Raw genomic sequence first — 25,026 nt, 5'->3', positions numbered from 1 at the left:
ATAATTGTACTTTGTAGAAAAAAAATATTACATATACGTAATATTTCATATTCAAAATATTTAAAAAAATTCATCAAAACGATTATTTCTGAGTTATCTAATAAATTAAAAATTTATTGTTAAACAACCAACAAAGAAGAGCTTACATCCATTTTCTCTGTATATCGGATCGATCATAAATATAATTCAACATTTGTACGTGTACAATCTCTGGAATAAACATCATCATGAAACTTGTTCCATCGGAATTAGGCGGAAGGGTGTCGGTCCCATCGCTAGGGCCTGCTCCAGGTTCTCCTGCGTCTCGGTTGGACTCCCATTGGCCGGTTCCATCGGACTCTGTCGCACCGTGGTCGGGCCAGGAGCGAGGCAGTCGGCGCACAGCATCCAGCAGCAGCGCTACTAGCGGCAGCCGAACGGAAAGACTCCCAGGCAAGTCGTGGCTGGTTACTTGTGTGCTCGCGTGCGTGTAGACTATGCGTGTGCCTCGGCTGCGTGGGTGTGCGCCGAGGTAGCCTACCTGGCGGCGTCCAACACGCAGTAAACCGCGCGCTCCTTCGTATCCACAATCGTGAAACCGAAGGGACGGGTGTCGCGTCTCTATGCTCGCCAACCGCGATTTTATAACTTTTCCGTACTAACCTTGCCTCGAGGGCCAAGTGTTGCGCCAAGATTTCTCTTGAAGGAGAGCAGTGTTTCTCGCTAGGGTGTCGTGAAGAATTGTTCGAAGAGTTCGTGTTTCGCGAGTGCGTGCGGATTCGAAAACTCGTGTATCCCTCTCGTCAAGTTGGCTCACAAGTGTATCGTGTATGTGTGATTACGCGAGTGCTAGTGGATGGTTTCGCGATAAAACGACCGAAATACGAACAGTGATATCGTTCGTGAAAGCGACTCGATGTAGCCTGTACTGGTGTCGCGACGAATGCTTCCGCCAACGATCGCTGAACAGGATCACACGTCGGAGATGCGACGGTGGACCGATATCGGTGGAGAGTAAACGCGAGATCGGGAAGTGTTCTCGACGGCCGACGTTTCCCTGGTGAGCTTATATTCTATGGATCGAAAGGATTTTTTGGTCGTGGTTTGGCGTGATTTCGTTCGCTTCGATTTCGATGGGTGACTCGGAGGGATAGAGGAGAGGATAGTGGTCCACGTTCGTCACATTCCAGTGGGCATTGGCGATTCCAACATGGCCGCTAGGACTAGCCGTGACCGCTGGGTCCGCGGAAGCCATGTTGGCAGGTGTGCTCGGCTCGAGATAACCAGTTCACGATCGTGGAACGCACGCGGCTGGCAAACGGGAGCGTACGTTCCACGTATTATCGCACAATTGTCTGAGGAACGCGAATTATAAGATAAAATCTCGTCCCCGTTGATGATATGAATTTTAATAATTGGTCATGGGTTAGGAAGAATTTGTTTTGTTTTGTGTTGGTTTCATGCGATTCATTGTGTGTTAATGGAATATTAATTATTGCAAATGGGTTGTTGTGGATCGAAGTATTTTGCTCTTTTTCTTATATTCCTTGATAGTTTTATTAATAATGGACGAAATTCTTAAGATGAATAACTATATTAGATAAAAAATTAAGTTCAAAGATACCTGAATTTGAGATCTGATTTGAAGTGAGATGAAAGTAATAGAATTTTTTAATCGTATTCGAAATGTATTGCAAGTGAAAGTTTTTGGCGAAGACATTACGATAATGACATGAAGTATTAGAGAAGAATAATATTTCTCAGAATATGAAACTATGCGTATCGATGTTTAATGGAAGTCACAGACGAATGCAAGATGGCGGATATGTTTAACGTTTACACTTAACCTTGTCACGTGGATTCCTGCAATTAATTAATTCCAAAGAATTAATAATAATATGCATATGTGTTAGTATTGCATTCGAAATACTTAGATCTTCTTTTTTCAAATAAATTTTTTTTATCGTCCAGTGAAAGATAAAAAAAGAATTTAAGTTCAGAGAAAGAAACATTTACAAATGTAGATGAAGTCCTTGAATTGCGTTTCCAAATCATTTCGTAATCAAAGTGTACGTTACCATTTTGCAACAATGTGAAAGTCAATTTAAACTGTGTCGTTTCAATGTATCGTAGTTGGTTTTTCTTTTTCTTTTTTTTTTTTTTTTTTTTTTTTTCTTAGAAGTGTGAATCATTTATTTCCGAGTAAACGTCGTAAAATATATTTATTATTTTATCTTATCAGAAAGTAAAATAGAAGTAGAAATATTTAACAATATGACATGTCACGAAAAATAATATCCATCCAATTTATATCGCTACATTTATAAAAATTAATAAAAATAATCGAACTATAATAAATCAAAAACAACATAAGTGAAAAACATCGTTTATTCTATTTTTCATAATATTTTATTAGATTATTTGTAAATAATAATAAATACGATCAAATTAATACACTACACATAAACAAAACTCCCAAATCCAAACTCAATTCACCAATTTGACAAACGATAAAACTCAACGCGAACTTTTACGCTTATCGATATCCATCCAGATTAAAGATTCGAATTGTACCAATCGATTCACAATTTCATTCGTGCCAAAATTTCCCTCTTCAACGAACATAAACTATACTACACCCATATCCATTCGTCAGTGTCATCGCGAGATTTAAGTTAGGCAGAAGTCAGCAGCAAAAGGGTTGATTCGAATTACAGGTGTCATCGGTATGCCGACGGACATCGTGGCGTCGTCGGCCTCGGCCTCTGCCACGGTCACGGAGGAGACAAGCAGAGGTCGAGAGCTAGGCCTTGGGCCGTCACCAAGGTCGGCTCCCTCTTCGGCGAGCGCATCATCCTCAGGATCAGCGGCGCAGTCGACCTCGAGGGGCTTCGATCCGTCTAGCGCTCTGGCCGCTTATCACCATCATCGACATGGTCTGGTCGCTGGATTGGGCCACCCTCACCATCGCGAGTCCTCTGCATTTGTGCCCGTGGTACCTTCCAGGCTACACTTGGCACCATATCCAGGCGATATGCATCCTCACCTGACCGGCCCTCCACCGTCCTCGTCGACCACGTCGAATCCGGACCACGAGGTCGGTGCAGAACCATCCGTCGCGAGAAAATCCTCGTCCAGTTACGAGATCATGGCTATGATGGCGGACAAGCGGAAAGAACTGGCGGCAAGGGCTCTCTTGCTTCCTCCACCGCCTCTGCTCGAACCACCGCCTGGTTATCCGGTATTCGCTGGCCCATTCCCGACTGGGTCGGCACTCTATCCACCTGGTGGACCCCTCGCGCATCAACACTTGGATAGGAGATTGCTCAGAGCGCCGGGAAGGGCATCCAGGCCTAAGAAACAGTTTATCTGTAAATTCTGTAATCGGCAGTTTACGAAATCGTACAATTTGTTGATCCATGAAAGAACGCATACGGATGAGAGACCGTACTCCTGTGACATTTGCGGCAAAGCTTTTAGAAGGCAGGATCACCTTCGAGATCATAGGTAATTTTTTCCTTCTTGTTTGCTATTTATTTATTTATTTATTGTTTTTTTTTTTGTTAATTATGCACATTTGCTGTGAATATTTTTAAATGTTCATTTTAATACTTTTACAACATTTCTTCTGCGAATATCATCATTGCAATTTTTCTTTCCAAATTTTTCTTTTCTAAAGATTTGAAGTTCTCTGTTATATAAACCAGCAGTTATATAACCGAAACTGGGATGCTCGTTACAGGTACATCCACAGCAAAGAGAAGCCCTTCAAATGCGGCGAATGCGGCAAGGGTTTCTGCCAGAGTCGTACCCTGGCCGTGCACAAGATTCTCCACATGGAGGAATCGCCCCACAAATGTCCCGTGTGCGCTCGAAGCTTTAATCAACGCAGCAATCTGAAAACCCACCTCCTCACACACACAGATCACAAGCCGTACGAGTGTACCTCCTGTGGCAAAGTGTTCCGCCGAAACTGCGACCTAAGGAGACACGCATTGACGCATGCAGTCGGTGATGTGCCACCAGAAGCGCTCGAGGAGGCGCTCAGAGACGACGACAGCCCGGAAGAGGATTGTCCGGAGCCTGGCTCGTCGTCCTCGGCGTCCACTACCAATTCAACGTTACCATCCTCGGGGACGAACGCTTCTTACCCTCCTCAAGCCTCGTCGGGACCACCGCAACCGCCTCCACCTCCAACTTCAGCATCCACCCTTCCTCAGAGACCTCAACTACAAATCAGAAGAGATCTACTCCCAACTACCGTGAAACCGTCCACTGTGACCAGCAGTGGAAGTGGCGGCCACTCCGTCGCTCAGAATCCTCCAGGCGCGTTACCACCCCCGCCCCCGTTAATCCTAACTTCCTACAGACGAAGAATAGGCTCGCCAGGACCGTCCAGGGTGCTCCTGGAACTGCAAGAACGCGAGAGGGAGCGAGAACGTGACATCGAGCAAAGCAGAGAGAGGGAGCGCGAGAGGGAAAGGGAGGAGGAGGTATCACGACCACCCAGAGCACCCACCCCTCAACCACCACCCCCACCCAGACCTGCTCCTGCCAGGCAAGGATTCACTATAGCGGATATTATGCGTCGGTAGAGGGAGAATCTGTTTTATCGGTGAATACCAAATGATCGTCTGCTGTGAAATTCGATTGGGTACACGTAGGACTGTTTTTATTGGGCCGTAAGTGAGATCGTTATTTGGACGTCATTTGGAATATGGTTCAAGTGATCGATTATTTTCTGAAAGGAACTTTCGTTTTCGTTTTTTTGGATGCGGCGAAAGGTGAAAGATGGAGTGTGGATAGGATTTGTATGTGTGAGATTTTTTTTGTTGCTGCAATTCTGGAAGGACGATGACACAATTGAATTGCCGATGAGCCATATTACATCGTTGAAGTAAAAATAAGATAAATTGGGATAATTCTAATTAATTCAAAGTTTGTTTTATAACTGTGCCATTATTCTTCCAGACATGTTGATATTCTCTTCGTTTCAAAGAATTTGTAATAAATTTGTTACATTTTTTTTTATTATTTCTCTTATTATAGAAAATAAATAAATCCTGCAATTATTTAACACTTTTGCTGCTACTCGTTTAATTATTTTTATAAAAAACTTATTTTTTGTTTTATATATTCAAATTTAAATTAATTTAATCAGTTGGAAAAAAAAATTAAATTTCAATAGCAGTAAAAGTGTCAAATTCTTTTTTTTCTTGAATTGTCATCTTGACACGAGAATCGTTTTTACAATGATAGAAATATCGTCACGAAAGTGAAATATTTTTTCAATTCTATTTTGAAGCAACTATCTATGATATACGTAGAATCCTCGTGCTCAATAAGTATCCATCAAAAGATTAAAAATTTCGAAAGCATTGTAACAGACTGTGGTGTTGTTTATTTTATTAAGTTGTAAATGTATAATTTGTATTTTTTTTTTTTTATTACAGAATTAAAATGAATATTATTTTACTTTAATTGTTAAATATTCGGTATCTTTTTTTAATAGACAAAAAAAATTAGCAAATAAAAATAAATAAAAAAAGTAGATTTAATGTTTATCGTATTTTTATTTGTTATTAAGAATGTTTATTTAGAAAAGAGCGTTTATAATTGTTATATGTGTCAAAGTATTAGAAAATATATTGGAAATTTATCGAGTTATCGATTTATCGAGTTATCGATTTACAAGAAAAGTGCAAAAAAAAAAAATTATATTATTTTAATCTTTATTAATTATTATGTAAAAAATTCAATATTTTTATTACCTGATATATCCAATCGTAAACTGAAATGTGATGAAAAAAGTCGTGACAATATTTTTACCGTTGTTCGACACGATTTAAAATAATATTGGTAACTAAAGCGAATTTTTATTTGTAGAATTGTAGATACAATAAAAGTTGAATAGTATAGGAAAATGGCGATTCAAATTAGATATTTATGGAATAATAGAATCGAAATTTAACTCTGGTTCGATCGAAAGATTCCAAAATATTTTGTATTTTGCCAAACATAGAAAAGAATAATCAATGATAATAGATCGATGATGGATTATTCTTGCACTTATTCAACTTTAATTGTACTATAAGTATATTTTTACATTCAACAAATAAAGAGAAAAACACGAAGAAAAGAGTACAACAAGTGAAGGTATTGAGAGTGTTAACTTCGATGAGAATTTTATTGTATTAGTGCATTGAGAGCACGTATTTGTATATAGAACTATGAGATCCAGTTAACAATGAAACTTTTATCTCACATGTTGCGAATGAATAAAAACTTTGTACTTTTATATAGATCATCACTAGACAAATATTCTGTGTATTATTTACTGAAATCGTAGAGAAATTTATTTAACGGATATATCAATATGTTTTATAATTATATAACATCGATCTTCCAATCTTACGTCTTATGAGTGTCCTTGGATTAAGATGACTGAAAAAAAAAAAAAAAAAGAGAAAAAAAATAGTAGATATCAATTAACTAGAAACTGTAAATTAGTTAAAAACAATATTTTCTAAATACATAAAATCTTGAAGAAACTTTGGAAATCATTGGATCATCGAAAAATTTCTGGTTACAATTTTTTTTTTTTTTTTTTTTTTTGATACATACATCTATTTATCTATTCCATAATTGTCACAATCACGACGTTTCACGTAAAAATTCTTAATTCAAATTCAAAATGGACACCTGAAGAATATCACGAAGCGAAGTGTCGAATGACTTGTGAACAACAGGATGTACATAAATCCTACAAGAACAACGTTCTTCGAGAGACAACGAAATGAATGTACAATAAATGTGCCTAATTATTATACGCTTTACGAGGGGGAAATTCGCGACAAAAATCGGAACACGGGAGAATTGGAAACGGAGAGAATCGTGTTTCGTTAAAAAAAGAATAAAAAAAGTGCGAATAAAAAAAAAAGATGGATAATCCGCAACGATCCGAGGAGAGGATGATGTAAATTTCCTGGGCACAGGAGGAACCTGTGCCACCGTTGCCACAGGTGACAGGTGCAATAAGATATCGAAGCTACTTGGTTTAGGTGGTACCTGCTCTCTCCTAAAAATATTTCTGACCCTAGACCGTTCCCTCTTTTCGTCTTTTTTTTTTTTTTTTTTTTTTTTTTTTTCTCTCCTTCCACTCTTCGAGAATCATTAAGGGTCCTTTTGTGATCGAGAATGCAACGTCTGACCGCAACGGTGATCCCCCATCGGTTTTACTACCGGTCGAAACGCGTTTCTTCTCGAGGAGGAACTGTCCGTGGAATTCGTTCGCCGAGATCGCTTCTTCGTCGACTTTAATCATGGTTTAATCTTTTGTGTTCGAATTTCTCGTGTTTTATGGAGAGGAATTTTTATGGATGATGATTTCTTGAAAAGGGATAAGGATTATAATGCAAAATAATATTGAAATCGAATGATTATTTTTGTGCTACCTTAAGATATAAAAAGAAGTTTTTCTTAATTTTTCTGTAAAAGAATTTGGAAGAGAAAGAAATTAGTTTAGCATATAAAATTGGATAAGAATGAATCAGGTTTATTTTCCTTGAATAATAAAAAAAAAACTTCGCAAGAAAAAGAAGATTAATTTTTTCCATTTCCGTTCTAACGAAAAAGATATTTGCATACGGTAGTTATACTTATTATCGACGTGAAGAAGCGTCTCATCAGGAAGTAACAGACATTTGCAAACAATACGAAGCTAAATATTCTGATGAGAAAAATGAGAGCTATTGTAATGTTGTAATTTCTATTTCGAGATACGCATTAAGATAGGAATGAAATTGCCTATGTGTATAAGCGTGAAAATGATGGAAAAAGAGAGAATGTGTATGTGTGCGTGAAAGTATGCGTGAAAAAAGTGAAAGAGAAAAAGAGAGAATGTTCAAAAGAAAAATTAAAATATTTTGTACTATTTTTTAACATATTTGCTGTATAGTTATATATGAAAATGTACAATGTACTATGTACAACGAACGCCGTTTTGCAGGATGAATTAAAAATTCGCGAACGGTTTAAAAATGTCCTGTTATTATCTATGTTATTAGTTTACGTCATGCACGACTACCTATATTTTTAGATTTATACGAGAGTTAAGTAAGTTTGTAAATTATATTAAGAAAAATGAAATAAAATATATTAAAAAACATTGTATTTCTTTATATTTTACCAATTTTCTATCTCTTTTGTTTTCGTAATATTAAAACATGTTTCAAATAAAAATTGAACAATATATGTTTTAATTTATATATATATATAATCTTAGAAATCCACATTGTAGTTGCCCAATAGAAAAAGAAATAAAAATGTGTTTTTAATTGTTCCTGCAGTATGCGGTCATACTCAAAGAGCAAATATAGACAAGAAGGGCAAATAGTGAATGAAGAATAGAGATAGGATAGGAGAAATTAGCGCCATCTTTTAAATGCTGTAAATGAAACTAATGTAAATAAAAAGAGTGAGAAAGTAAAAAAGAAAAGGAAAAAGATTAAAGTGTAAGAATTGGTTATTAACGCCATCTCTTGAATACTAAACACTTCTAAAAGCATCATTTTCTAATAAAAAATCGAAATTTTAACCAGAAATATTTAAATTTAGAATTTTTTGATCTAAAATTTTGTGTGCCACCTCCTTTAGAATTATATTCTCCTAATAAAAAGTCGAAATTTTAATCAAAAATTTGTAAATTGAGAATTTCATGAAAAATTTCGTGTGTTACCTCCTTTAGAATTATATTTTCCTAATACAAAATCGAAATTTTAACTAAAAATTTGTAAATTGAGAATTTCATGAAAAATTTCGCATGCCACTTTTTCTAAAATTATATTTATTTAATGAAAAAAATTTATTTAATGGAAATTTTAGCCAGAATTTTTTAAATTTAGAATTTTTTAAAAAATTTCGTGAGCCACCTCAAAAACTTTCAAAAACAAAATATTTTTTTATCATTTTAATTATTTCTACTTATAAAATTAGATATACTCATTCACTTTTATACGTATTTTCTTCATACTTATTTTTTAAACTCTACATTTTCAAAAACAAAATTTTTTGATCAGTTCATTTAATTGTATCAGTGCTATCTCTTTAGAAAGAAGATAGAAAAAGTAAAGTTCAATGCCATCTTTTGACAATTTTAAGAGATATCTTTAAGCATCAAGAGATGGCGATAGTTTTCAATTCTTGTTCTATCTTATCATGCTTTGAAAAAATATCTTTAATGCGCAAAAGAGGGAACTGATGGTCAATTTTTATTTATCTCTTTTTTCCTTTTCTTTTTATTTACTTTCCTTGTCTACTTCCTCTTGGCAGACACGAAAATACAAAATATTAATTAAACATTATTTTTATCATTTTCCTGTCGCAACTATGTATCTAATCTTTAATGTAAAAAATATAGATTATTACAATCTTGGTTTTACAACATATATTTTTAGAATGATAATCTTGCAAAACATAGGATATGTACTTTTATATATATGACACGAATGTTTCAACAGGAGGCATCATCATTCGACGACAGCGGTTGAATTTAAACAAGCGAAAACTCGACAACAAAGAGAGTAAAAAGGAATTTTAAAACATTCTTGCGAAAAACGACGCTATCGAAAATTCGTTTGTCGAATCTATCAATTAATTCCTCCAAATACTAATTGTTATTGAATACAAGACAATTTAAATATCATATAATTTTAATAAAAGATTATAATGTTAAGTCACAAATTATTTTTGTAATCTAAGATTTAGAATGTCCATAAAATATAGCCTTTGATACTATATTATTATTATTTAATTATTTAATTTATAATCATTTAATATGTAAATGATTTTAAAATAATTGAAAAAAATCATATGTTATAAATATTATATTTAATATAAAAAAAAAATTGTAAAACTATTACGAAAAAAATCATCGAAATATTAAATTCAAAAATTTAGAAAAATTGAAAATTATAAAATTTAAATTATTCAAGTAATCTCGACTTCTTGATACCAAGTGTATCAAGGTTGAACTCACATAATCGCATAATATTTGCTTTATCAACATTCATTCAATGCATTTAAAAAAATGCATTTCGATAAGCTATATATAATAAAATTGAATTTTGTGAAATAGAAATGAATTTACTATAAATTTCTATTTCCCAAGATAATTACAAGTTTTCCTTCAAAACTTTTCTTTTCTGAATTTCGAAAAAACAAGATTTAAAATGCTTGGAATATTTTTTTTACACGACAATAAAATTTTCTTTCCTTTTTTTTTTTTTTTTTTTTTATAAAAGAATGAATAATTTTTTGTTATACATAATTTCAATATATTTACAATTTTTTAAAAATCAAATGGCAATTGTTTGTGATTAAAAATTAAAAAGATTAATTATTTTCCAAAAAATAATAATCTTAGTCTTTATATCGAATCTCAGTCAAAAAATTATTAATTCATAAGAACGTTATCCTATAACGAGATACATAAATAATCTTTCAGTCTTTCTTGTTCGAGATAAAATAGAACGTTGAAGATAATTATACATTACATACTGTTCAACGTATATCATTTATGTATATCAACAGATATTTAACGTTAAATTATCAAGCAAAGGTTATCTATTTATTTAATAAGAGAGGAACAAGTTCAGTCGATAAAAATAATTTTACTAAAATTTAAAGATTTTAGAAGAAAATGATTATAACAATGAATAATCATTTTCGTAAATACATAAATGTTCAAAAAAAAAAAAAAATTGACAAAGAAATCAAGGATCAAAGTTCAAATACAATGTACAGAGTAAAAAAGAAAAAAAGTCTTACTTCTTTAGAAAAATTTAAAACACAAATATTTTTGTCGAAAATCATTAATCATTATAAATTATTCATCACAATTAGATAAATGAAAAAAAAAATCGCATTATTATCTATAGATGAACCAGAAGAATTTAGAAAAGTCAAAATTTTTGAAGATTGTAGTTTTCCTCGATAAAAATAGACGCTTCTTATTTTGGAAAAAAAAAAAAAAAAGAAAAGAAAAGGAGAAAAACGTTCCGTGGTTTCAAGATCAGGAAGAAAATTTCCAAAATCGAAAAATCAAATTTCGATCCATCGAGATCGCGATCCATTCGATTTATTGAAAACTAATTTTCGTTACATAGTACAGCGTACACGAGTTATTTTGTCCGCGGTTGAACCGTCATTATCTGGGAGTATATAAGAGGGAAGGAGGTTGATAAGGGCCATCATCCGTTTGGCAAGTAAACTCCCGTCAACTTTCCATTCTCGCTCGTGTTTCCGTTTCAAAGGTCTGCTCGCCGTCATACGTCACTGCTTTGCATACACGGTACAGTTCACATTCGTCTTTTCGGAATTTAATCGTACGCGGTGCTGTAACTCCGTGCAATTTGGTTAAATTAATCGTCACAGTTCCCTCTTGAAGTTAGTGTGCCGATCTTCATCTATTCAAATGAATTAATTTGAATTGGAATTTTTCCACTTGGAATTTATTCCGACAACATTTCAATAACCGTTTGTCATCATCGGTGCTGATAATATTCCAATTTCTTTTTTGTATTTATAACATTTTCGTGATCCTCATTTATGATTGTGATTTGAAGTTTTTCCGTGAACGTGTAAATATTTTACTTGTCAATTAATTTTGGTGATAGTTTTTTTTTTATTTTTTTTTTATATCGCGATTTTCATTGACGAGTTCATTTATGAAGTTGGTTTTTGAATTTTTGGAAATGAAGTTTCTTTGATAACTTTGATAAATGAAAACTTATCGTTCGTGCTGGTAGTATTCTTTTCTGTTTTTTTCTTTTCTCTCTCTTTTTTTTTTTTTTTTTTTTTCTAATTCGAAATGTCGTTTCCTTGAAAATAATTGTCGAGTATTGAAATAAATAAATAAAAATGGTCGAATATGTTAAATATAATTTTAAATATACTTTATAAAAATTAAATATAATAAAAATTGTGCTTCGCTAAGAATTAATAAAATTATGAATGAAAAAAAGAAGAGAAGAAACTTGTTTTTATCGTTAAATTGTACTGGAATTGAGAAGGACTTAGCTAAATACACGTGATTAAATAATACATGTGATATTTATACATTAAGTTTCAATAATTTAGAATATACTATTTCATAAAAAAACAAAATCGAATGTTTATACATAATCAAGAAGAATTTGTACTATTAATTTCAAGTCGATAAGAAAAATTAATCGAAAATTAATAAAACTAAAACTATGATCCAAAATTTTTGAATTGTGTTTATTATCTGAATTCTTCAACTGCTAATTAATAGTCGAATGTTTACATTTATACACGTGGCTTTCTACTTTATAAGACATAGTGCTTAAGACACCTGATATAATGTTTATTTGTCAAACGTTTTCCAAATAATCAAATTTACTTAAATTTATAATATAAAATTATTTTCTTTAAACGATCAAATGACACATAAATTAAAATCAATATCAATAATAATTAAAAAAACCATTTAAAGCAATTAAATTTCAAAGAATTACTTCTTTCTTCTTACACTTGTCTCTCACACTTTTCTTTTAGAATATCGTCGCATATAATTTTTACATTTAACCGCTTAACAATAAGTATTCAAATCTTTACACGATTATTTCCCTTTGCATTAACAACAACTCCTTTTCACCCATTCACAACAAAAACTGTTTTTTTTTTTCGGAGAAAAGGTTAATAATGTGACAAACAACAACACGTATAAAGCAAGCTATATACCGGGTCAACAGCTGGATACTAGCAGCACGAATACACGAGTGACAAACGAGTTTCGCCATTTCTTCTTTCAAGTTACCCGCTCCGGAGTTGTAGTGGAAGTGGCGATCCGTGTCGTAGGGAAACATGTTTGGCCGCATAAAAAAGTTAGCACTTTTATTTTCCTCGTCCACGATTAACCGACCGACGGTGTCTACTTCCAGTTGAATCTCGAAACCGTGAACGGACACCGGTGTGGTAAACCGAGAACAAGAGGCGGAAAAAGAGAAATGGATGCGATCAAACCTGGATGGTTCAGTGAAATTAACGATCTGTGGCCAGGTGTATCATTGTCCCTCGAGGTCGTCAAGGTACTCCATCGAGAACGATCGCAGTATCAGGACGTGATGGTGCTCGAAACGTAAATATTGCGCATTTACTTATTTTCCTTTGGGGTTTGGCTTCTTGTTTAAATAAAATAATTAGAGGAAATTAAACGATTGCTTTGAAGTACGATTGGAAATGTGATATTGGAAAAGGAATATATCGAAATTAAAATTTAAAAAAATAAAGATATATCAAAATTTATTTTTTCTATGTTATCGATATTTTCGATATTTTTATTCTAATAATGTGTGAATGTTTTTATAAAATTAATTTACAATTTTGTCGCATAATAATTTAAAAGTAATTATATGAATATATATATATATTTTTGAATGCTGTAATTTCTTTATCTTTTTTTTTTTTTTTTTTTTTTTTGTTAAGAAAAATATTAATGAAAATATATGAATTCTAAAAATAGAAAAAAAGAAAGCAGAAAGGAATTGAAGTTGAAGTAAGTTAGTGATTTGTCATTATTTCAAAAGGAACTTGTTTTAATTACACGTATACAGGAAATCACATGGAAGGACCCTAATTTTAGATGGTATCATTCAATGCACGGAGAGAGACGAGTTTTCGTATCAGGAGATGATTGCTTTCCTACCGTTGTGCAGCCATCCAAATCCAAAAACTGTAAGTTTCTATACGTGGATCAAATATTTTAAAAACAAGAATCTCTAATATTATATTATCTTCTTATAGTACTTTTTATACATTTTTTTTAATTATTCTTAATTATTCTAGTGTTTTTTTTCTTTATTTAAATTAAAATTAAAATTAAAAATTATAACAAGCCCATTATCCTCCTTTGCGTTTCTATTTTTGTCAGGTTTTGATAGTTGGAGGTGGAGATGGCGGAGTTGCTCGTGAGGTAGCCAAACATCCACAGGTAGAACGGATCGTGCAAGTGGAAATCGACCCGAAAGTGTTGGAGGTATCGAAAAAATATTTGCCCTCGATGGGTGTCGGACTGGATCACCCTAAAGTCACGCTTAACATAGGCGATGGTTTTCAATTCTTGAAGCAACATAGTGGGCAATTTGACGTTATAATCACCGATAGCAGTGACCCAGTCGGTAAGTAGATTTCTTATAATTAAAAATATATTATGAACACGTGAACACGTGTCATTGAATGTCAATGAATAAATATTATTAAATATAAAATTAATACATTATCAAATATATTTATAAATGGAAGATTTATGTGAATACATTTCATAAAGTAAGAAATATAATTTTTTTTGTGCAAATGAAATTTTCGTTGATAAAAACGAGATGAAAAATGTTTATTAATTTAATAGGTCCGGCAGAGTGTCTATTTCAAGAATCATACTTTAATCTGATGAAAAGTGCATTGAAACCAGGTGGAATCGTTTGCAGTCAAGCGGGAACTGCATGGTTAAATCTCGATCACGTGACACAAACGTTACAACGTTGTAAATCTTTATTTCCGGTTGCATCTTATGGTGTTGTTTCCGTGCCTACCTACCCTACAGGTCAAATTGGATTCGTGCTCGGGGGATTAAATCCTGTAAATTCACATTTCAATTTTCTCTTTACTATACTTCTTTACTTTTTCCTATATTTTTCTTAATATATATATATATAATTTTATTTCTTCACACAATGATATATCTTCAAGTGAGATTAAACATAAATATATGTATATTTCAGGAAACGAATTTCAAAGAGCCAACAAAAGTTTTCAACGACACCGAGCTTGACCAGATGAACATGAAATATTATAACGATCAAGTGCATCGAGCAGCATTTATTCTTCCAAGGTTTATAACAAAAGCATTGGACAAGGCACTCGTTAAAAACTAGTCATCGAATATCTCTTAAAGAAATAATTTAAAACTTTTTTTTAAAATTGAAGACTTTTAACACATCGGAAATATCATTGTCGTCGCTTATTATATTCAACTACCTCGTATCAAATCGTGAAATCATAATATCATCAAATATCTTATATCTTTTCAATCCACATTTTTATATCGTTTCAATCCACATTATTGAGTATATTTCGCATCAATTTTTTAATTGTTCACAAATGATTTCACAGAATAATTAAATAATCCAATTAAATAATTTAAATACCCTGTTAAATTCTTTAAGTCCTGATTTACGTATCTTTTTTCTTTTTTTTTACCAAATTTTTGTATCAAATATTCGAAAATTATTCGAGAAATAAATGTCCTGAATATTTTTATGTATAATTTTTCTATATTGCAATCAAATTCTAAGAATATTTATAGTTTCACGAGTAAGTATCGTAAGGACTTAAAGAATTAAAATCATACATACATATCGCACTTTTGTCATTCATTACACAAATACGTATGATAAAGAAATGGAAACACACAGTTTCCAATGATCCACGACAATGAAATGTTAGAAACTCTTTATTATTTTTTAATATAATTAGGGCTAATACCTACATTCGAGAATAGTCGTTGTAATATAATTATAATAAAACAATATTCATCGTCATAATCATCTCGTAGCTGTACGTACATTGTAATTAATAATAATAATAATAATAATAATAATAATAATATTAATAATAATAATAATATTAATAATAATAATAATAATAATAATAATAATAAACCAATAATATATCTAATATAATAATATAATATAATATTACAACTCGTATAACATTCCACGATAAGATTTAATCGTATTAATTGTATTAAATACAATGGATTAAAAATATCCTGTATATAAATCTGGATTGTCAAAAAACAATGAATACAAAGTGTTTTAAAATTTGTAAAAACCGTCTCTCTTTCTCTCTCTCTCTCTCTCTCTCTCTCTCTCTTTCTCTGCGCTTTCTTCCCTTTTTAACACCTTAATGACATATACATATTTAATATATAATAATATATAGAGAATTATCTATCGTATATCATTTCCTCCAGGTTTATTATTTGTATTTATATAATATTTAATTTTCTATATATCATGGCACTCTATAAGTATATATGTATATAAAATAAAAATACGATTGGCGATCGTTTTGAAAATATATAACACTAAATGCAATAATGTATATATACACATACATATATATTTATATACTTGTATATAGATCCCTTTGAAAAAAAAAGTTTTTAACAATAACAATAAAAAATCTGTCTCCTCGTTTTTTTCTTTTTCTTTTTCTTTTTCTTTTTTGTTTTCCTCTGAGAATGTTTGTATTTTCGTACAAAGGGATCTTCGTTTCTCTTTTTTTCCTTTTTTTTTCTTTTTTTTCTTTTTTTTTTTTTTTTTGCAATCATGCTATCGAACATTAGTAAAGCATCTGATATTTTTGGTAATATATGAAAATCTTACGAATTTCTCTACGTAGCACGTGAAAAAAAGCGGCAGCTCATTAGACTCAGGCACTTTTTCTTTTTCACCATTTATGGATTCGTCAAATCTTTTTCTTTCCTTTTTACGCGAAATATTTATCTAACATCTATGTACAAATTCTTCACTTAGCTTCGAAAGACTAACGATAATTGCACTAATCGATCACTTGGAACAGGTCTGTGCAGACCTTCCAATCAATTTTCAAGAATGTTTTTTTCACGCTTTGAAATATCTTCTTTTCTTTCCTCTATCTAAATCGAATTACTTTTCTTCTCAAGTTCAAACACATGATCAAGAAAAAAATATGTAAAGAAATTACAAATGCTTAGAAGTAATAGAGCTGTTATATAAATTCCAATATATAAAATTGTTCAAAATTTGTAAAAACGTATAAAATTGATATATTTCTCGTGTATAAAGTGATCTTTTATATATAAATCTAAAATTGAAAAAGAAGAAATTTTTTACAAATGCTTATTTTAATTCGACAATGATTCCATGATATTGAATGATACAATATCCATATAATTGAATTAATTATATTTAATAAAAATCATAATTCGTGTTTAATTTCAAGAGAATTAAAGATTTTGTTTCTAGTTATGACTTTTAATAAAAGCACAAATATATTTTCTATTTAAAATTCTTTTTTAACATACACTTCACTTTTATAAAAGATTATTGGCATTTTTATACAAATTTCATTAAAATATCTATATATCTATATATATTATAATTATACTTTAATCAAGCCTCTTTAAATGTGCATAACTTTTATATTAATTTTCATTACGGTATTTATATTATTTTTTTCTTTTTCTTGTCAAAAAAGCTTAATGTTCGCAGTAACAAAAATAAATGATCTATTCTAGGACGTTTCACGATAAATATTTTGTTCAATTTTTGTTATAATGTTTTTTGTATGTTCAGCAGTTATTTGTATCTAATTTTATTCTATTGCTATTTTATTTGTTATTGTTAATCGCATTTAATATGATACAAGATGATTCTAAAAATTAAAAAAACTTTATGATTTAATTCAATGAAAAATAATTTTCACGTCATAAAATATAGTTACTATTTAACTCTAACTTAATATCTAAATTTCTTGAGAAATTATAAAGATAGAGATTTTTATCTTTAAAAAATCTAACAATAAGAAAAGAATGAAATTATGTGCAATCATCTATTCCAAAATTAAATGAATAAATCATACAAATTATTATATGACACTTTTTTTTTTAAATATTTTACAATTGCAAAAATTGCATTTTTAAATATTTTACAATTTTATGAAGAAAAAATGTAGTAAGTAATTTAACATTTGTTATATTTGTACCGCTTTTATAAAAAAAAATATATATATATAAGAAGAAAAAAGATAAAAAAGATAGTCTTTTCATTTAACTATCCAATATATATCTCATTTATATATCTTTTCCTATTCAAATTTACTCGCATTAAAATTTGTTAAAATCTACTTGAAACTTAGAATTATCCTACGTAGTACTCGTGCAAGATTTGGCGATACATAAGATTTTACAAATCTTTGTGTTACGTTTTGTTATGTTGTGTTAGATTTAAAAAAGCTGATGATCAAATCTCTTATTAAAGTGTAAAAAATAACCACCAAATTATCAAGCCATCGTATGATGAACAACGAGTAAAAGATAATGTAAGAAAGACAATAAAGAAAGGTAATGAAGAAACATAAGTTCAAGTAACGATTACTAATTGTCAGAATGAACAAAGACTTAAATAATAATGTTAATCCCAAGAAAAACGGAAAATGTTAAGGGAAAACAGGTGAAGACTCTGTGGGATTAGACCACACATTGTCGGAAAGTTAATAAAATTAAATGATATGTTGCTTTTCTTGTTAATCTGTGATCTTAAACTTAAAATTATGATAAATTAGATCTAAATTAAATCAGGTGTATAACGACTATTAAATCGTTTGTCTAGAAAACCAAAGAATAAAAAAAGAAACATCTTTCTTCCTCTGATCTTGTATGATTATTCTCTTAATAGTTAAATATAAATATATATTTTAAAAAGTGCAGATTCTATGAAATTATCTTAAATCCATTAAACTCTCCCTCGAGAATGTAAATACAAATATTCTTGTGTAAATTTGCGTTCAATTGTATATTTTTTCAAAAAATTATCTCAAAAGGAAGAGCAAAAGTAAATATTTTATCAAAGTAGTAAAAATCGTCGAAACAAAAAATGTGTAGAAAAATGTGCTTTGCAATTTTCTCCAATCATTGTTCGTGTTAAATTGATAAGTTCGTGGAAAAGATGGACGGTTATAGTCGAATCAAAAATTATTCTTATAAAATCTAATTGCGAAAGCATACAGTTAATTCTAGCTAAGGGCACTTTTCTATCGTATCATCGCAAAGACTATCATAGACTAATGCAATTCTATCATTATTATTTTGATGTAACGAGATAACAAAAGTGATAATATTTAGAAAATTCTGATTTCGAATATTTCTTGCCATTCGAATATATTTCTCTTTGAATATGTTTCATATTTATGGACGTAAATTTAGTAATATTGCTTTCGAATGTAGAAATTTGAATATTCATCGAATATATTCCACAATCGTATTCACAATCTATTGTTTGGAGTATTCGAAATACGATCAAAATTCCATTACAAAACTTCATGATTAATTACTTTTAAACGCAAATCTTTAAACTATTCTTCTTAACAAAACCTAATTTCTTTTTCAATGAATTGGCATTAATATTGATTTAAATTTATATTTTTCTTCTCTAATGTGCTCTGCGTAGAGTGAACCTTCTCTGGACTGACCAGAGTCTGTCTATCCATAGAAAGTTGGCTAATATTGTGCGATGTAGAATGATGTTGATACATACTATAACTCATCTGTGATTGAGTCTCATAAGATCTGGTCTCGTATCTGGTTGTGTAGCTCTCATAGCCGCTGTTCTGTTCGGGTTCTGTGTCAGTGTCAGCCAAGTCTGGCCGATTTTTATACTTGGCCTGTCGTATAGCGGTGAGTCTTCCTCTAGCTTCCTCCAGTTCTCTCTCAATACGCAGAACCTCTGATCTGGCATTTATCTCCTGAGCGATACCACCCACCATTCTGCGGTTCAGAATCAATGATCTATCCTCTTCTTGCTGAATAGCCTGTTGAGCTGCTCGCACCAAGTTGTCTGTAGCGCGTTTCACAGCATTTCCAGCTGCTTGCAAACGCTTTGTACTGTCGCTGTCCGGATCTGCCTTTACTTTACAAGCGACCAACAACTGCGCCGTGCTGCTAGCTACTTGTTTCGCGCTGGAAATCAGTTTCTCCTCGGAGCTGACTCCCTGTACCAAAGCGTTTGCCGATTCCACGAGGCTGTGAGTCGCTGCTGCGACCATTCTCGCGGCAGAAATTAATCCTTCGGACCATTGGCCATCGTCAGAACTGGTCAAAGGTGTTCGAGATACTTTCCCCGTTGCTATTAACTCTCTTTGAGCGGCACTGGCCGCTTTTATAAGCGCTGATGTTGCGGCAGCGATTGATTTGGCCGCCTCGAGGATCATTTCATCGAAGTTCATGTCTTCGTTCGCCTCCTGCAAGAGAGAAAACGAAAAATATAGAAGAAACATTGGTTAACATGAATTGAACACGTAAATATCGATGATACCTGAATAATTAAATAGTAATGCGCATGTAAACGCAATCTTATCTTACCATCAACGAATATTCGACGATTTTTCTGACCACCATAATAATATGTTTGATTCCTGGTCGATTCTTTAAAAAACAACCAAGAATATCAAACATATCTTACGGAAACCAGACGACTTGTTTAGGCTTTTACAGGATTTGTCTCGTATTATGTGTTTCTCAAATGAATAATTCTGTCTTTTCAACAACATCTTAAAACAAAACTCACCTGTATACTCCTTCTAGGTCTCAAGCTGGCGAGCTTCTTTGCAGCAGCATCGATGCTGGCAGCAGCCCCCAACAATTCATTTTCAGCAATGACCGTCGGATCGTCGGGATCCACCCAATCATTGCCCTTCAGCAATTCAGCAACGGCTACCAATTCGGTGACGCTTTGAGCTATCTTTCTACTAATCGGTGGCAGGGTGTGCTTCGCGTCACCGGATCTTGACGCAATTTGAAGGATGGCTTGCAACAATTCTCTATAATTAATAGCGACATCGTGGCCAGCTTGGAGCGTTCTGTCTCGCAACTCGGCCGTTTCAGCGCAATTATACGCGGCTCCTTTGCAAATTGTCAGCATGTCGCTAATGGCCTTCCGTCCCATGTTCGCAGCTGCGATTATGTCATCCTGTTTACAACTGTTTCCTGCAGCCACCGCCTTTGCAGTCGACATCGTGATGCTTTTCGTGCAACGTACGAGATCTTCAGGAGTCACGTTCGTTTTTTGGATCTCTTGGGTGTTCAACGCGCGGATCTCTTGAGCAATGGCCTCGATCGTCGATTCCAAAGCCCTGGTGCCACGAGTGTGCTCATCTTCCACCGCCTTCACCGTTTTCAACAGAGACGTAACGTTGGTCACCATCACCTGAAGATTAAAAGAAGAAAGGAAATTATTAATGCTTATGTTAATGAGCAGATGCGACAATTTGGGTACAGTTTCTTATGTACTCAATCAATTGATGAAGATGGATGTGAGAATTATCGATGAATATAATAATAATAATAATAATTATATATATATATATCTAAAAATCATGTAATTTTAATGTAATAGAGATAATTAATAATTTTTACTACGCTTTTTATTTTTATCGATAATAAATTTTTCGATTATTACGTGATTTTTAGAGCGATTCTATAACGAGAATGAGATATAAAATATGTTATGAGGTTAATACAATTGTTATCAGTCGCGTGTTTTGAATAAAATGGCGATGATGAGATGTTCTGCTGCACAAGAACCTTGAGAAAAAGTTAATGTTTTTTTTTTTTTTTCTTTGTACGTTGTTAGTGGATTTATGATATTATTCGCTGAAAAATATGATATTAGAAAATAAGATAAGCGTGAAATTAATCTCTTTTTTTTTTACCTATTTTTTTCTTTTCAATTATTTTAATTCGAAATATTAGACGAATTTTTATTTAACGATATTTCCTATTTATCTCTATTTATCAATGTAACTGAGAAATTTGTAAATGAAATTGCTAAGAAAATTTAAAATATTTATCACAAGATTATATAAATTAACTCGTTAATTTATTATTAAGAGTAAGAGAAATCATCGCGTTTAAAATTTTAATGTTACCCGCGTAAAAATTCTAATCTGCATAAAAATGTTATTATCATTTTTTAAATTCGCTTTAAAAAATGCCAAATAGAATATTAATCTTTTCAATTAGTCGACGAAGCATTAAAGCACGGATGCTATTAATCGTTAATGCACACACGTTTGCAATGTATAATGTACATACCTAAAAGTTGCTTTATTTTAAAAAAAAAAAAAAAAAAAAAAAAATTTCTGCCCACAGGATGGATTAATAATATGCTCGTATGAAGGGGATAGAGTGCGAATACGAATTTTATGATTTTTATTTCGTCGTTACAAAAAGAAAAAAAAAAAGAAACAGAGAGAAAAAGGGTTGAGAGAGAGAGAGAAAAAAAAAGAATCTCAGAAGGAAAGATGATGTATGATACAAAGTATGGTAAATAACCTCGACTAAAGCGCGATACAATTGTTTCGCATAGCAAGAATGATGTCTACAATACGAATACGTGTGAATGACTAAAAAGTACAGCAATAAGCGCATCGTGTCACTACCGTGTTTCTTTTAATATTATTAATAATTATCCGACTGTCGTATTATACTTATAACGTTCATCGTGTAGGGAACTGTATATATCATATGATATATGCTACAGTATCATACGAACAGTATATCGAAATTACAGTAAATCGAAATTATTCGAAAAGAACTTTAAAAGTGCAAATTTGAGAGTGCAAAGTCGTCACCAAGTTCTTTTTTTTAACAAATCGAGAAAAAGAGAAATTGTTTAATAATAACATTGTTCTGTTGGAATTTTTTGCGAGTATTCATACGTTTTTCGTTTCGACCCTTTCGGTACTGCGCGTTAAAACTCATTGTCATTAAAAATTTCTAATATTTCTTAATTTCCCCCCTTGCTATATATATATATATATTCTATCTATCTATGACAATTAAATCAATTTTTTACATCGTAAGTTAATTTGAGAATACGCATGAATAAAAAAAAAATATTTGTAATAAATAAAAATGGCGATATATAAATAAAACTGTAACGTTCCTTCTCACTCTCATCATCCAATTTATAATGTACCAAAAGGGGAAATATCAGACTCATCGTTCAGAAACCAACAATCGAAACGAATCGATGGGCGTACAAAAAAGACTCGATCAATAGCTTCGGCTACATGAGCAACAGCAAATCGGAAGTTCGCTGAGACGGTTGTTCGCTCTCTGAGGCCGAGAGCAGACGTATCAGCTCCTCCTCTTGATCAGAGACGAACCATTCGGACTCCGAGCCGCCGACGTCACTCAGAGGCATCAGCTGCTGGTGTAGCTGCTGTTCTAACACCTATCCGGATCGGCCAGACCAAAATCGTCAATGAAAACTCACAATTAAAGTCCACCAAGTGTTCGTGTTGTGAAATATCTTTCGCAAAATTTTTTTTTTTTTAATTTTGTCTTTAATTTTGTTCAAATTAAATCTCATCTCAACAAAGCAAAAAAAAAAAAAAAAAAAAAAAAAAAAAAAAAAAAAAAAAAAAAGAAAAAAAACAAAGCCGAATATATAAAGATATGTGTATATATATATATTCTTTTTTGATCGTTGAAGCAAAAATCGGTTCTGCTTGTTGCATAGCTCTACATACGTATCCAAGGGAACACAGAAGTATATATCGAGATATATAATATAGTGTCACACACATGAAAGAAAAGATGGAACATCGAACTAAATAAATGGGTAATATGCAAGGTGGACTTTAATTGTTTCTTTTTTTTTTTTTTTTGACAATTAAAGTTTTGGTCGAGGGATCTATTTATCGAATATTTCGTGAATGAGATTATTGAGAATTATTTCAGGCTTACATTTTTGTATATTTCTTGTATTCTTTTCTTTTCTTTTTTTTTTTTTTGTTTCTTTCTTTTTTTAGTCGGTTAGAGGTGAAACGGAAAAATTCATCGATTAAAGTCCACCCAAAAAAATAACGGGAATTTGGTTCTTTGTTAAGCGTAAAGACCAAATTTAGTGTGTTAACGAGAGAAATAACTAACGAGCATTGTTAGATTCGTCGTAATGTATCTTGCTTTGGTTCTTTCCTCCATTAAGAATTAATAGCAAATTTTGTTGCTGCGGTTAATATCAAAGCATTTCCCAATTAGATTTATATTGGATTATTTGGAATTATCAAATACTTGAATGATTTATTTATTCCTGTTTTAAGAGAAAAATTTTGAATTAAAGTAAAAACTTTTTTCCCAGATCATTCACCTCTTCTGTTTACTAATAAAATATTCAGATTCTAATAAGGAAAGCTCAGAATAGCTAATAAAAAAAATAAAAAACGAACAACATCCTTTTTAGTCACATGTATCTTCCACAAAGCTCTATTTCCCTTTGATATATCTGGACGTTGCTATTCTATCAGAAGCTTTAATCACTCAAGCGTCTCTCCAAGACCATAGCATTAATGCTAAGCCAATAACGAAGAAGTTCCTTGTTCATCCGCAATATTAACACATTTGAAGCTCAAAAAAAAAAAAAAGGAATAGTTAACAAAGGAAGTTAGATCTTACCTTGGCTGAGTCCTTTAAATGCGCCATACTGGGATCGTTGATAGGTTTTCCGCTGGCTGCTTTGGTAGCGTGTATCAGATCTCCAAGAGCAGAGGCCACATCCTTCACCGCGTTGATCAGCATTACTTGAGCTTCAGGATTCTGGCTACCCAAACTAGCAGCACCATATTTAACAACCTCAGCAAGCTGAACTATCGTTGAGACTGCATTTTGCGCCGCGACTGCCAATTGCTCTTGAGACGAGGCTGCACCAGCTACTAGCGTTTTGGTATCTTCTACCAGAGCCTTGGCCGTTTTCAAGATGTTCTCTCGATGATCGGCAAAAGTATCGCCTTCGTTTTCAGCGTGCAAGGTTCCAGCAGTAGCGAACATGATCGTGGTGTCCAGGTCGCCTATAATACCTGACACTGTGCTCGCAGCATTGATGCACGCCTGAGTACCTCTGGAACCGGCCTGCAAGGCGGCCAACACCTGGGACACCTTCTCAGTGACGATCTTGCTGTGCTCTGCAATTTCTCTTTGGGCATAGGCATCGCCTGGTGACATCTGACACGTGCCTGTTGCTCGAACGATGTCCACGCAAGCTCTGCCGAGCTCTTGCACGCCTGTACGAAGTCTTGCAGACACGTCAGCGTTAGATGCAGCTGCTGAGGCGCCGGACGTATCGCGAGCTAGCTGAGTGTATTTGTGGGAGATGTCCACTGCAAGAGGGCCTAATCTGCCTACGTCGGTGCTGGATTTTGTTGACT

General features: G+C 32.5%; 3 protein-coding genes across 12 annotated transcripts in view; 2 read left to right on the top strand and 1 right to left on the bottom strand.

Annotated features, from left to right (window-relative positions):
* Nucleotides 1-216: 216 nt before the first annotated feature.
* Nucleotides 217-5,444, top strand: LOC122712107 (protein bowel-like). Of its 4 annotated transcripts, none has more exons than XM_043931469.1 (3): nt 217-1,039; nt 2,697-3,486; nt 3,722-5,444. In XM_043931469.1, exons 2-3 carry the CDS (start codon nt 2,708-2,710, stop codon nt 4,572-4,574), a joined length of 1,632 nt encoding a protein of 543 aa, XP_043787404.1. In that variant the 5' UTR covers nt 217-1,039; nt 2,697-2,707; the 3' UTR covers nt 4,575-5,444. The 4 variants fall into 4 exon arrangements, with proteins under 4 accessions (XP_043787404.1, XP_043787402.1, XP_043787405.1 ...); XM_043931467.1 differs by having other exon boundaries at nt 217-1,242; XM_043931470.1 differs by having other exon boundaries at nt 217-1,305.
* A 5,807-nt stretch (nt 5,445-11,251) lies between these two features.
* LOC122712113 (spermidine synthase) lies at nt 11,252-15,004 on the top strand. Of its 3 annotated transcripts, none has more exons than XM_043931480.1 (6): nt 11,252-11,329; nt 12,942-13,138; nt 13,614-13,734; nt 13,931-14,177; nt 14,405-14,634; nt 14,778-15,004. In XM_043931480.1, the coding sequence occupies exons 2-6, from the start codon at nt 13,008-13,010 to the stop codon at nt 14,928-14,930; spliced, it is 882 nt and encodes a 293-aa protein (XP_043787415.1). In that variant the 5' UTR covers nt 11,252-11,329; nt 12,942-13,007; the 3' UTR covers nt 14,931-15,004. The 3 variants fall into 3 exon arrangements, with proteins under 3 accessions (XP_043787415.1, XP_043787417.1, XP_043787416.1); XM_043931482.1 differs by lacking the exon at nt 11,252-11,329 and adding an exon at nt 11,356-11,424; XM_043931481.1 differs by lacking the exon at nt 11,252-11,329 and adding an exon at nt 11,502-11,618.
* Nucleotides 15,005-17,810: 2,806 nt separating this feature from the next.
* Nucleotides 17,811-25,026, bottom strand: part of LOC122712106 (talin-1) — a 59,401-nt gene continuing 52,185 nt past the window's right edge. For 4 of the 5 annotated variants that reach the window (XM_043931462.1, XM_043931464.1, XM_043931461.1 and 1 more), the window contains 3 exons: nt 24,278-25,024; nt 20,385-21,023; nt 17,811-20,058 (listed from right to left, as the gene is read on the bottom strand). In XM_043931462.1, coding sequence (XP_043787397.1) covers nt 19,219-20,058; nt 20,385-21,023; nt 24,278-25,024 — 2,226 coding nt within the window. In that variant the 3' untranslated portion in view covers nt 17,811-19,218. Of the gene's footprint in view, nt 20,059-20,384; nt 21,024-21,943; nt 23,055-24,277; nt 25,025-25,026 lie in introns of those variants that run through there. The other variant, XM_043931466.1, reaches the window with a different exon arrangement.

Source organism: Apis laboriosa, unplaced genomic scaffold (assembly GCF_014066325.1).
Source record: "Apis laboriosa isolate Shangri-la unplaced genomic scaffold, ASM1406632v1 scaffold19_cov150, whole genome shotgun sequence".
Lineage (NCBI taxonomy): Eukaryota > Metazoa > Arthropoda > Insecta > Hymenoptera > Apidae > Apis > Apis laboriosa.
This window is presented reverse-complemented; position numbering and strand designations above follow the sequence as displayed.